The 13,749-nt window shown below is 56.1% G+C and overlaps 2 protein-coding genes across 2 annotated transcripts in view; one reads left to right on the forward strand and one right to left on the reverse strand.

Moving 5' to 3' along the window:
- The window catches only part of TIMM22 (translocase of inner mitochondrial membrane 22), a 9,367-nt gene extending 5,972 nt beyond the window's left edge, over nt 1-3,395 (forward strand). The window contains exons 2-4 of the mRNA XM_005424490.1: nt 322-518; nt 1,485-1,557; nt 2,495-3,395. Of these exons, the coding sequence (XP_005424547.1) occupies nt 322-518; nt 1,485-1,557; nt 2,495-2,571 (347 nt within the window). The 3' untranslated portion in view covers nt 2,572-3,395. The remainder of the gene's footprint in view (nt 1-321; nt 519-1,484; nt 1,558-2,494) is intronic.
- Nucleotides 3,396-4,258: 863 nt separating this feature from the next.
- Nucleotides 4,259-13,749, reverse strand: part of ABR (ABR activator of RhoGEF and GTPase) — a 21,115-nt gene continuing 11,624 nt past the window's right edge. Inside the window, exons 16-22 of the mRNA XM_005424427.3 lie at nt 9,958-10,017; nt 9,756-9,865; nt 9,357-9,496; nt 8,807-8,941; nt 8,468-8,573; nt 6,721-6,868; nt 4,259-6,590 (exon numbers count right to left, since the gene is read on the reverse strand). Coding sequence (XP_005424484.2) covers nt 6,501-6,590; nt 6,721-6,868; nt 8,468-8,573; nt 8,807-8,941; nt 9,357-9,496; nt 9,756-9,865; nt 9,958-10,017 — 789 coding nt within the window. The 3' untranslated portion in view covers nt 4,259-6,500. The remainder of the gene's footprint in view (nt 6,591-6,720; nt 6,869-8,467; nt 8,574-8,806; nt 8,942-9,356; nt 9,497-9,755; nt 9,866-9,957; nt 10,018-13,749) is intronic.

Genomic DNA, 13,749 nt, shown 5'->3' on the forward strand with positions numbered 1-13,749 from the left:
CGGTTGTGGGGTCGTTCGGGGGTCCCTGTGGCGTCGGGAGAGGGGCGGATGGAGAAAAGGCTGCAGTCCCCGTGTTTGATATTCCTCCTAAGCCTCCTCCAGTGCCTGTCACATGTCGCAGGCAGCGATCTGTGTCTGGCTTCCTTGGAGAGGCTCAGGTGCTCGTGGCCTTTCCTCACACAGCCCGGGCTCTCACAGGTGTCCACAGCACCGAGAGATTCCTGCCCTGTCACAGACAGCAGGGGCAGAGCCGCTTCATTGCCTGCAGGGAATGCACTGCTCCAGCCCAGCCAAGTTAATTTCATTGTTTATCTCTCACAGGGTTTGTTCTGGGAGGTGCGTTCGGTATCTTCACAGCTGGCATTGACACCAACGTGGGGTTTGACCCCAAGGATCCCTACCGCACGCCCACGGCCAAAGAGGTGCTCAAGGACATGGGGCAGCGAGGCATCTCCTACGCCAAGAACTTTGCCATCGTGGGTGCCATGTTCTCCTGCACGGAATGCGTGGTGGAATCTGTGAGTAAGAGCCGCTCAACCATTAAGAAATGTTTTCTGGTACCTATTAGAATCCTCTACTAGATCCAAATAAGTACATATATCCTCTATGCAATAGGGGTGCTTTGTTCTTCTTGGGTAGCAAAGCTTTTCAGCTTTGAGATCTGTCTTCAGAGCTGCTGTTCTCTGACAGAATGAAGAGCTCTTCTGCAGCACCAAAGTGCTTTTCAGTTTTAAGTCCTAAATGTGTTGGCAAGCATAGGCATTACTTTTTAAAACCCTAGCTACAAATGCTTGTGTAAAATGTCAAACTGTGAGTTGCAAGATGGTAATTTCAGTCTAAAAATTCCATATGCAGAAAGGGATCATTTGATGAAAGTTCTTGAGTAACAGGCCCGTTTTCTTCTGGCCCCTACAGTCAGAAATGACCTTTTGCAGCTCAGTAGTAAATCCATCATCTGTTTTTTTTAAATAGGAAAGTTACCCTGTTATGAATTTGAATTGAAAGGCACAATGAGTTAAGAAGTTTAACTCATCTAGAAGAAAAGTGTATCTGCTTGCACAACGGAGCAGAGCAAAGAGATCTCTGCACTGGTGAAAATCCAGCATGTCCTGGCTATAGAAATAGTCCATCTTTGTCAGCAGGTGCTGGGACTCTCACTGTGCCAAGGACCAGGCTCAGGGCTGCTCTCATGTGGCTGTTGCACTTTTAGACTCAGGGCTGTGTTCTGTCCTGTCTCACCTGAGGATCCTTCCCACAGCACTGCATTGCACCACATGGATTTGTCTCACTTCTCCCAGTTCCCTTCTCCTTCCTCCCTTCCCTGCCGTGCGAGTCTGGGAGTGCAGGGCCATCTGCTGAGAGCAGAGGGAAGAACACCCTCGGCTGAGAAGGGGATGGAAGGGCGTTTAACCTTTCTTGCTGTTAGCACAGATACTGAGTGTCATTCCGTATTTCCTTGTTGGCTGTGATTTGTAACTCCACAGTATCGTGGGAAGTCAGACTGGAAGAACAGCGTTATCAGCGGCTGCATCACGGGAGGAGCCATCGGCTTCAGAGGTTGGTGTTGCCTGCTGGGAGCTGTTTCTGTGATAAGATTCAATTTGGTTATGCAGCACACAATGTTCTCAGAGCAGCACACACACCACAAACCTCTTTGCATGGGGATGTGGTGAGGCCAGCTGAGAGTGTGCTCCGGACTGGCAGAGCTGTCAGCTCCAAGAATAAGTGGGGTTAAGGAAGGGTTGGTCACAGAGGAAAATCAACAAAATTCACTTGAAAGAAAAGTCAGGAGATGGTGGTGGCTGTCCACAATCTTCTGTGGTGTCATGGGAGAGAGCCAAAAATATATACAGCTCTTGTGTTAACTGAGCTCTACACATCTGCCATTTCTGCTACTCTCCTTTGAAATTAGAACCAAAGAATTCTCTTATTTTCTACCATGTGTAAAATGCTTTTCTCCTTTCTCATGTGTCAGTTCAAACAGACAGTTCTACTTACGTGTGAATGAGAAGTGGGGTTTTAGTCCAGCAGCACTAGTGGAGACTTTCCTTTAGTGGTAACATCTGGGAAAATGCCCAAGTAGGAGAGAACTGCTCTGCTCATCAGAAATATCAAAGTTCTCTCACTCTCCTTAAGAAAAAAAACAGTCCTGTTTTAAGAAGCATAAATGAAAGGAAAGCTCTTGAAAGTGCTTCTAATTGAGCTTGTTAAGTTGTGTTTGTCCTAGACCTAATCCTCTTAGAGCTGTCAGAGCAGTGGCTGCTCTTCCTCTCCCTCCGTAGCCCCACCAAGCCACTTGCAGGGCTCGGATGAGAGCGCAGTAAAGTCAGCAGTGGCCACGGGAGGGTTTGTACATCAGACAGTGGCAGTGCCAGTGTCCCCTGGGAGGGCACTGCCAGGTTCCTGCTGCTGTGAGCTCTGAGCCAGCACAAGTTACTGGGAATAAGAATATTTCTCCTGCTTTGTCTCATGGTTTCCCACCCTTGCCTTGCAGCTGGGCTGAAGGCCGGCGTGATCGGCTGCGGAGGATTCGCCGCTTTCTCCGCCGCAGTCGATTACTACCTCCGGTAACAGCCAGGAGCAACAGTCCCTGTTCCAGTGCTGCTGCTGAGAGCCTGCACCACAGCACAAGCACCAGGCTTACCTTTCCACTGCCTCTGGAGTCGGGGTGGCGCTGGCCACTCTGTGAATGACTAACAGCAACCTGGCTGCGAGCCCTGGCGAGCTGCTGCAGGCAGGCTTGCGGGAGCAGGGGAGGATGGAGCCAGGCACAGAGCAGCATCTCCAGGACAGATCAGCTGACTGTCAGTTTCCAGGAAACATGCCTGGACTCTGAGCTCTTTCGATCCTTTGGGGCTGATTTTGATTAAGTCTGTTGCTGGCATCAAAAGAAGGCAGGAGGACAATCTTCGAAGAGAAATGCAGCGATTTAGGTTGTCACATATTTGAAGGTGCTGCAAGTGTTTTAACAGTCACCAGTTTGCAGCTTGCTACTCTGTTGGGGAGAGGTAAGATCCTGTGGAGAAATAAGCTTGTTCCAGGCTTTTCTTAAAATACCATCTGAAGACAAACCACCATCTGTACAACTTGTCTTATTTCAAGTACAGAGATGAGCGCCAGATTTCTTTACCATGTTTTAAAGGGAAAAGCAGAAAGGAATCCTTACCCTTAGAGCTGTGTGGTTACTGGCAGATGAACAGAACAGTTTAAAGGAAAAAAGAGGTTGTTGCTGAAGTATAATTCTCTGTAGCCACTTGGCTAGCCTGATTTAACCTCACTGTGGGAGTGCAATCATGCTGCTGCTTTAACTGCCCCAGGCTCACCCCATTAGTTCCAGCAGTTTGATAGTGAGACTTAGAAAGCAGAGCTGTGAGAATAAACCAGTGTTTGACAGATAACTGGGCACTCACTCAGCACACAGCCTGCTTCCCATCACATCCCTGTGCCACCTCCAAGTGCCCCAGTGTTACTTTACACAGGGGGAAGTGAATGTTTTTTCTCAGCTCAGTTTTTTCTGAGCCCAAAATTGGTGCTGAAATCAAAACATCTGTTTGTTAGCTCAAGGAGCTGCTGCCTCTTTGATTGGTGTTCTGTCTGCCCTCCTGCTCTTCTAACCAAACTCTGTTCTCAGACCTCAGAGGGTCATTTTTAACCTTAATTGAGCCACTCCATAAAGGCAAACACTGCCTCTAATCTTTTTGAGGCAGTGGCATTTCAGATGCAGTACATACAACTCATAGGGATTCTCCCACTCACCTCCCCTCCTCTACATCCACAGTTGGACATCCCAGAACAGTGACAGCCCTTGTTGACCTGGAAGAGCAACACTAGCAGTGTGTTTTGGCTGATACAGTGGTCAGTGGTCAGTTTGGAGGCACATTGGCTCCCATTCCCACATGGAAAGAAGTGGGGAGACAGCAAGCACCATGTGATCTATCAGATGAGGTTTCCAGATCTCCTGATGTCCCTTGCTGTGCCTGTTCAATATCCTCAGGCCAGAAGCTGTGCAAGTCAGCTGAATTTTAAGCTTGAGTAATTCTAGGCTGATTAAACGGCCTGGCTCCAGACAGTCCAGGGTTTTTTTCTCCAAAATGCAAGGATGTAGCCCAAACCATAAGAAGTCTCTTCAAAGATTGCCTGGCACAAGGCCTATGCTTATACCACTGGCTTGAAGTGCAACTAGCAAGAATTCCACGACAGAAGGAAGAAGCTGTGATGCCAAAGTGATCAGTTAGTGCAAACAGCAACACCACAGGGCTTCTTTTGTGCAAATATCGGGGCTTTGCATTTTTATTAACATTTTTTTTCTCCTCACGAGGTTTTACAGCCATTTAAAGTTTATAATCTACAGAAATTGAAACAGAACACAAACAAAAATATATCCTTAACAACTTTTGAAAGTCAAATATTAATTAACAGTTCTATTCTACCTGTAGCTGCAAGAGTCCACCCCCCTCTTTTCCTTCCTGTAGGGACAAGCAAAAGCCAGTCATGGGGACAGCCACAGCCTGTTGTGCTGGGCTGTGGGGACCGGGCCTCCAGCCACTGTCACAGGGGGAGATTTGGCTGTACAGAGTCTCCATCTGGAATGACAGAGAGTGGACAGAGACTTGGACACATGTAACAAATCAGACACACACAGGGATCTGTTGTGCAGTCAGATCTAAAGCTCGGCCTCCTTACTGGGTCCAGGGCCAAGACAGACGCCTGGTTATTTTCTGCAATGCTGTTTCCCTTCTGTTTAGCTGGTAGTCAAGAGGAGCAGGGTCTGGAGTGTGAGCCCTTTGGAGGGGGACTGAGACCTCCCCTCCTTGGTTGCTTTGCTGGTGCAGGGCTGGCAGGTGCTGCCTTCCCCAGGGAGGGGGCTGAGGACATACCTGGTGCATCGGTGGCTGGGCTCTACCTGGAACAGTCCAATAGCTGGGAGGGTAAAGGCAACGCTGCTGTGGGGGACAGGCTTGGTCACTTCTCATCCATCTCCATTTGGCACAGGAGAGCACAGGGCCAACGCAGTTGGGGACATGGGGGGGCTTTTCCCACAAGAACACAGACTCAGCTCACAGAGCGAAAGGTTTTGTGTCCCAACAGGTACCAACACCTACGTGGGAGCGTGGGGGACATCCCAGGAGCCAGGCACTGGGGCAGCCTGTCCTGCCCTGGGACACGGTGGGACAGCTCCAGCCATCAGCTTGGGAGGGAGGGGTCACTGGAGCCACTAACAAACAAACCTGAGCTGGCTGGGCACGGCTAATCCAGCAGCAAGCACTTTGGGAGAAAGACAGAACGAAGCATTTCTGCCTTCAGTCGCGAGGGCCATGAACGTTTTCCTCCTCCCATCCTTCTGTGCTGGTTCCCAGGCTGGGTGACCATGCAGCTGCTGCAGAGCACTTGCCTCTGGCAGCCAGGCTGCCACTGAGGCAGGGCCATGTGCTGCCATGTGCCCAGTGCAGCAGGGAAGGCCAAGGAAGGGACAAAACATCTCCTTGTCCCCGTGGCCATGGGAGGAATGCTGGTGCCCCAGCAGGCTGTGCCACGGGGTGCATGCAGTGCTCATGGCAGTGCTGGGCTGGCAGGGTTGTGAGTGCTTCACTATGGCAGAGCCAGAACTGTACAGCAGATACCCTGTTCCCCACCAAATTTCCAAACTGGGGAAATTTGCGACCACATCAGTGCCAGAGCAGACGTGAGGTCAGCCCATGATGCAGAAAGCAAACCTGCCTCTGGCTGGCCATCCTTTCAGCCTGCTGTGGATCAAGACCAGCACAGCACCTCTGGCTCCAGCCTTGTGTGAGGGGTTACCCCATAACTACTCAGAGGCGAAATCCAGCGAGGAGAGGAACCACCACGCCACACATACACAGGCAAAGCACAGGGCTGGAGAGGGAACTGGCCTGAAAACACCCAGAGGAGCCATGGCAGGGAGGAAGCAGCACCCTGCTCCTCTGCTCTCGGGGTCGCAGTTTGCTCAGAGCGGAGCAGGATCCAGGCACAGGGTCCGACGCTTGCGCAGGCAGCGAAGCCAAAGCGGGGCTGGTGTCACCGTCAGAGGGAGGGAGGGAGGCCCATGAGCTCCCGGCCTCGGAGCGAGCCAGTGCTGCACATGCAGGCGTGGGCAGGGAGCTGGGCAGCAAACAGGCACTCGTGGGGCACTGCAGGCTTCAGGCAGGGGGTGCCTGGTAGGAGTGAGCGGGCGGGAAGGAGTCCAGGAGAAAACTAGCCAAGGGGGAAGCCTGTGTCCACAGCCCTTGTCAGTCACTACCTCTTCCGTTGAGCAAATATACATAAAAACAATCCTTGAACACAAGAAGGGACATAAGACACGACTACTTTACAGAGAGGGCCTGGCACCTGCTGGGACCAGGCCACTGGAACATGATTGTACAGGAGCTGCAGGCAGCACCGTCCTGGGTCTGGGCTGGTCTCCTGTGGGGGCTGTGGTCCAGTCTGTGTCCCCCAGCAGGGAGCTGGAGTGTTTGCAGCTGGTGCCTTCTGCCTGCAGGCTACACGTCCGTGGAGAAGTAAAGTGTGTTGCGTTTGAGCTCGCTGAAGGAGATGGGAGGATGCTGCAGGTAGTAGAGAAGGACCTGGACCTGTAGAAGGTAAATGGAGAGGTTGTTACTACAGAAGGGAAGAGCTGCCACCTCCCAGCTTGTCCCATCCAACAAGAAGTAACAAATTACCCAGACAGGCAGGTGAACCCCTCCAGTACCCAGCTCTTACCTGGGCCATCACATCGTGGGACCAGATGTCAGAGGCCAAGGTGAGGTGCGCCTTGCTCTCCCCCTCTGAGGGTCTCAGAAGTGTCGGCCCAAAAACCGTGGCCAGATTGTGGAGAGACATTTTGTTGATAGGTTCCTTTTCAGCCACCCTGTGGGGTACAGGGAGAGAGGCAGTGTCAGCCCCTAATGATGTTCAGGAGAGGGGATCCATGGGGTGATGTGGAGGCCGAGGGCTGCTCTCCTCCCAGCAGCAGTGGGGCACCTCCAGCTTTCCACTGCCCTCTGTAGCCCTCAGAAAAGCCAGGTGCAGGGCAGGGAGCTCTGCCCCCTTCACGGCCTCTGCTGGAGCTGCTGGGCCTGGCTGGGAGCCCTGGGTGTGATGTGGCAGCAACCAAGCCCTGACTTCTGCACTGCGGCGCCTCCACCCTTCCCGAGCCCGCAGGGTATGGGATCCTGCACCAGCCCCTGCCCCCTGCACCCACTCCCCTCGAGGCTCCCTGCCCCAACAGCCCTGTGGGAGCCCTGCCAGCACGGAGGGAAGCAGGACCACAACATTGCCATGTTAGGAGGCAGCTGTGCTCCCCGGCACAGGCTGCTTGCTTGAGCCCCGGCCAGGGGAGCAGATGTGGGAACTGGCTGTGCCCGGTTCTCAGGATGGAAATGGATTTTTCCTTCTCCATCCCCCAGCATCAATCACTTTTTCTGTTTGGTTTTAGCCAAACCAGAGGAACAGAAAAAAATTTCATGATGCAAGTAACATGAGCCATGAGCCCCAGCTCTGGCCAGGCTCTGTGTTCTGCTCTGCTGCCCTTCCACAGCCCTGTACCTTCCCTGGCTTTTGGGCCCCCAGGGACCCCCAGTCCCTGAGTTCCCAGGTTTGGATGCACCTCATCTGGGCCAAGAAAAGCCTATCAAACCACAAACTGCTGCACTCACCCTGGGATAGCTGATATGAGGTGTCACCTGCAGTTCTGGGACATTTCCACAGAGCTGAGTGTCCTTGGTTCTTGGCCACTCGCTGCTGACAGGTGACAGGGATTGCTGCATCTTGTTTTGCAAGGACTACTGCTGGACTGGTGGGAAGGGACACAGAGCTGTTTTCCTGCTAAGGGGGACACTGCAGAGCTCCCAACTGATTCCTGCCCTGTGCTGAGGCCAGCTGCTCCCTGCAGAGCTCATCCAAGCAGCTGCACGCCGGCTGCAGCAGCCAAGCGTTCCTTGTTTGCAGAGGCCGTGTGCTCCCTGCAGAGCTGACCTGGATCACTGGCCAGGCACAGCCCAGACCCTGCTGGCACCACAGCTGGTGGTCCTGGGACACCAGGGGCTGCTCTGGAGGGGCAGAACAGCCCCAAGACCCCCCCAGCATCCTACAGGACCCAAAGAGAGAAGATGTGGAAAGGCAACATTGATATCAGAGAAGGGTCTGAACAAGCTGCACGTTGGGGAATATGCCAGAGCCCAGAGAGACAGGGCAGGTGGGACACACCTGGAGCTGTACCCTCTTGGAAGGGCTGGGAAAGGACCACTCCATGCCTGCCCCAAGCTGCTGTTGCTGGCCCTGGCTGCTGCTCTGCTCTGCACCAGCACAGCACCATCTGCCTCCAGTCTGGGATCAGCCTGGAGCTGTGCAGGCACCACAGGAATCAAACAGCAGCTCTAACTCTGTTCATGTCCCATCCCCAAGGCAAAGCAGTGAGACAGACCTGTCCTGCACCTCCCACCCATCCCAGGCAGCCCTGAGCCGTTACCTTTTCAAGTGCTCCAGCAGGAAGAGAAAGGTGATGAGGTTGGGGTCAGGCAGCGAGCGGAGAAGGTGCATCATGCAGTTCTCCTTGGCAGCAGGATCTGAGAGAGCTGGAGGCAAAGAGGAGGAGGGCTCAGGACAGGGTCTGCTGCAGCAGCAGGACCCACCACAGCCAGACACCTCCCAGCAGCCACTGTGTGAGCACTGGGGAGCAGCACCACCAGCCCTGAGCTGGCCTGGAACCAGCAAAAACAGCCAGGACCAAGTGGGCTTGCTCCCATCCCAGAGCAAGCGACACTCAACAGAGTTTGTGCATCATCCCCTTCCCCTTCCCATCCCTTACCGATGCCCTCCATGAAGGCAGGGTAGAGCCTGTCAGTGAGGAGGGGCTCGGGCAGCTCACGGAAGTACAGCTTCAGCGTGCCAGCGATGGCATTGATGTCCATGTCACTCAGCATCACCAGGATGTCCTTGTTATCTGTCCAGAGAGCACCCACATGTGACGCCTCCTGCCCTCCTGATCCCCTCTGTGTCACTGCAGCTAGCCAGACAGGCTGCCAGCTGCAGGGCAGGGACAGCACTGCTGGGTTCACAGCCCCATCAGCCAGGCTGAGCCTGGGAAAAGCCCAGTGGTTCCCGCCTGGCTGGCCAACAGGACACACAACGATTTGCAAATCCATTTGCAACGTTTCCCTGACTCAGTGTCTCCCAGGAGCCAGCTCAGAGGCACAAACAGGCTGGGATCTCTGGGTGTTTTTGCCCCTCCTCACCCCCAGCCCCTTCCTGTGCAGAGTGGCACATCTGGCACAAGTGCAGCGCAATAACCAAACCCAGCCTTGCAGAGGGCTGGGGAGGGGGGATCTCAGAACACCAAGCTCCCCCAGGACACTCACTCGCATCAAAGACAGCTTTCAATGCCTGGATGTCAGTGGCCACTCCAGAGATCCTGTAGATGCCAACCTCTTCGATGCCCCTCTTCTCCACCTCCTCCACGCACTGGCGCACGATGTAAGGCACCTTGGAGCGCTCGCGCCTGGCTCGGGAGGCAGAACTGTCACCAGAGACTCCCAGGGGAACCCTGGCAGCCAGCCCAGCCCTGCCAACCCAGTGCCCAGCCCTGCATGCACGAGGGGAGGATGGGAATGGCAAAGGGAACACGAAAATCCCCAGCAGAGAGCAAAGGCCAAGCTCCCCAGTGCTGGTGGGAGCAAGGGCACCCAGTGGAACAGGAGCAAGGGGACCCAGTGCAGCCCCACACCCAGAGCAGCTCGGCCCCACAGCCCTGCATTTACTTTGTCACCACGCTGATTTTCACCCCGAAGACACCAGTCTGCTTTTTGGACGGGGTCCTCTTCAGGCTCATGTCCCTGCTTGTGAACTTCATGGAGAACTCCACCTTGATCTGTGGGAGACAGGGGGTGAGTGCTGGCTGCCCTGAAGGCAAGAAGGGGCTGCATGCACAGCAAGGGGCTGTGGGTCCCCCACCCCACTTACTCCATTCATCTCAATCACATCCATGTGCCAGTTCTTGGTCTGCACGGCCTGTGGGTCCAGCTGTGGGGAGAGAAGGTCTGTGAGTTCTGTGGGGACACAGCCTCGTGCCAGCCCTGCTGTCATCCCAGCCTGCTGGCCCCCAGAGCCCCTGATCTGCAGATGGTGTAGGGCACAGGATATGCTTTTCCTGGGCAACATGACCAGAGAATGGAGAGGTTCCCCTTTGGGGTCTGGGGTCCCTCTGGCTGTGCCCTGAAGCCAGGTGGGCTCAGCCCCCCTGTCCTGCCCTCTCCCCAGAGCCCCTGCAAGGCAGTGCTTTAACCCACACCCACAAAGCAAGAAACTTCCAAGAAATTAGGACTATTTCTGGCGGCAGATTGATGAAACAGAACTAGGGCAGCGTTTTCCATGCAGAAAAACAACATCTCCCCATAGCCAAGGCTATTTATAACCCCTGGGAATGACAGGCTCTGCTATTTCTGGCTTTGGGGCTAGCGGGGGACTCGGTGACGCTGCCCTGGGTGCAGCAAGAGGTGCTGGCATTCCCAAGGCCCTGGCACGTGCCCTGGTGGGTTCTGGGCCCCAGGGCTGTGCAGAGGTGGGTGCAGTTGCCTTTTGGGGCTTTTTGGTCCCCAGCTGGTGGTATTGATCCAGCCCCATCGATCCCTGTAATGCACGGGGCAGGCAGCCCGGCCCTAATGTCCCCTTGGGGAAGGGGATGGGATCTGGGAGCTGGTGGGGGCTCCCAGGGCTGGGGACACGCAGCTGCCAGGCCACACTGGCACCAGGCACGTGGGGTCACTCTGCAAGGACACGGGAGCTTCCTGCAGCTGCTGGGTCAGGAGATGCTCTGGGCAAGTGTAAAGATGCTCAGAGCTGCTGCTCCAGCCACGCAGGTGCTGTTCCCCTGCCCACAAAGTCACTGCATGTCACGATGGGGGGCACTGTGGGGTCTCTCATGTCCCTTCTTGTGCACCAAGACCCCACAGTGCCAAGGACAGGCTCGAGCTGCCCTGGCTCTTGGCACAGACCCAGCACAGTGGCATTGCCAAATGCCCAACCCTGTGTCACTGTGAGCCCAAACAGCTCCTCAGCCATGGGAAAACTGTGCTTCCCAGCAAGGCAGAAATGCTGCTGTCTCCAGCATGGCCCAGGAATGGCTCCTGACACGGGGCCCTCCTGGCGCTCCAGGCCAGCACATGGAAGAGCCCAGCGAGTGCCACGCTGCTCCCTCTGTGCCAGCCCTGCTGGGGAGCAGCAGCAGGAGGAGGAGGAAAGTGAGGAAAGCTGCAGCTGCCCTGGGCTCCCATGGGACCCTGCAGCAGATCTGGACACTGGTATCACGAGACTGCAGCCAGAGCACAGCCAAGCCCAGTCCTGCTGCTCCAGCTCCTCTGTGCTCCCCTGCAGGGCTGCATCCCCCACGGCACTGCCGTGGAGCCAGCACAGCCAACACCATGTCCCAGGCACTTCCACCCTTTTCCCCACTCATGGCAGTGAAGCCCCTTCATCCCCCAGTCAGGTCAGGAGCCTGTCTGCTCTGCAACACGATTTTAACTGCAGCCACCATGCCTGCCTTCCCTTCCCCAGCCCTCAGGTCCCTCTGGCTCTGATGGCCCTGGCAGCTCACATCTGGAAGGGCTTTAGCAGAGCTCTGAAGAAAGCTTTTATTAAAGCCAGCCTGGCTGCTGCCAGTGCTGCAGACCTTACCCTGAGCACGTCACTCCCCTGCAGCCCCTTGCCCCTGCATGGGCACAATCATCCCACAACAGCCAGCAGGGCCCAAATTTGGGCTAGTTCTGCTGGCACCATGGGCCTGAACCCCCTGCAGCTAGGGCAGGTCCCTGTGCACCACTGTGGCCTGGCCCTGGTGCTCTCTGACCCTCCTGCAGCAGCAGCAGCAGCACATGATGCTGCCACTCCCCAGTTTAAGCAAAGCCACGTCCAACACTTCATCTCCAGGCGTGGGAGGATGGACAGGAGCATCCACCCACAGAGCCAGAGGCAGCTGCTGCCCACACAGCACTGGCAAACACCCCGTCCCAGCTCCCAGCACCATCTCCTTGTCCTCTGAAGGGAGCTGCCCAGACCAGGGACATCCCAGGTCAGTGGGGAACTCCTGGGCCAGGAGCCCTGGGGAGCAGCCTGCGAGCCAGCATTGTGCAGGATGAGATGTCAGCTCCTCTTTGGAAGACCAGATGGCTTCAAACACCCCTCTGTGCCTGGGGAAACATCTCAGCCAGGTCACCAGCACATCTCCACGCTGCTCTGTCCTGCATCTCAGGTGGTATCCACGCCCAGGTCAGCATTCACTGTGGTGCTGCTCTCATCCACGGCGAGGTGAAACACCCTCTGTTTGTTGCCATCATCCTGGCTTCCCAAATTATCCAAAGCTGTTTGTTTGTAGGACAAGGCCCCAGGTTGTGGAGGAACAGGCAGTGAGCATCCTGGCAGTCCTGCAGCACTCTCTGTGTTCTGGGGAGGTTCTGCTGGTGCTGACCCTCCCCTCCTACTGCTTGTCTTGTCCATGGGACAGCTCCAGACTCGAGGTGATGAGGCCACATCCTGGAATTTTGTCCTCAAGACACGTCCAGGTCATGGCACTGTGACAGACCCAGGCAGGGCTGGGTGCACAGAGCTCCAAGGTGAGCAGCAGGGTTCCAAATCCTCAGGGTGGTTCCCAGGGCCCCAAACACTGGGATGCTGTGGCGGGACTGTCAGGCTGGGCATGTCCCCTCCTCACATCTCAGGCCCATGAGGTCACCCCACCTCAGCCTTGGGTGAAGCACTTGGCAGCAAACCAGTGAATTAGCCTTTGAGGTCATCTCTGCCAGGGCCCTGGGGAGTGGGATCCCAGAGGAGCTGCTGCAGCCAGTGCTGCTCCCCATCAGCGTGGCACCCACAGCTTCCCCAGCCTGTGGCTGCCCTGGCATGCAGATCCCTCAGCAGACCTCCATGCCAGGGAACAGACAATCCCTGAGCCCCCAGCACCGTGGGACAGAGCAGCCCCCACACCAGCAAAGCCTGGCCAAGCACAGCCCCCCAAAAAATCAGCAATCCACAGCCCTGACAGAGTGACCCGAGCAGCAGCAGCAGCACCCACAACCCAGCAGGACCCCGGGGCCACATCCAGCCCTGCAGCCCCGGGGAAATGAAACCCCTTCATGCTGTGACCCAGCAACAGCCGCCGGGCAGCCTCCCCAGAGAGCCCGGCTGCCCCTTAATCCCCTGGGCTCGGCACTGAATCGAGGTTAATGCAGCTGCGTCACACACACACAGCCAGACCAGGCTGGGCAGGGGGACTGCGCCCAGGGAAACCCCCAGAGCCCCCCGTGGGGCTTTTGGGACAGCCTGCAAGGGTGCTGTCCCCCTCCTCTGTCACCTCTGTCGCACATCCCCGCACTCTGTGTTCCCAGCAGCACCGGCTGGTGTGGCTGCGACATGGCTGCGAGCTGGGAAGCCTGGATCGACCCGGGCTGCAAGAGGGGGGTGCAGACAGTGTCCCCGGGAAGCGGCCCCAGCCAGCCCGGGAGCATCACTGCCCCCGGGCAAGCTCCAGGGCCGGGCAGGGACCCCCGGTGCAAACGGCTCAGCCTCCGGAGCCTGCCAGCACACACAGGGAAGGAGCAAAACAAACACCTCACAGGCTGCCAAGTGCATCTAAAAGAGCTCCCAAAGCACCCAAACATCTCCCTGCTCCGTGCACAGACCCCGCAGCACTCACTCTGCACACAGACAGCACAGCCCCCCATACCAGCGCCCCCCACCCCCCAAAACCAGCGGCCACAGCCC

This window comes from Geospiza fortis, unplaced genomic scaffold (genome assembly GCF_000277835.1).
Source record: "Geospiza fortis unplaced genomic scaffold, GeoFor_1.0 scaffold538, whole genome shotgun sequence".
NCBI classification, from domain to species: domain Eukaryota; kingdom Metazoa; phylum Chordata; class Aves; order Passeriformes; family Thraupidae; genus Geospiza; species Geospiza fortis.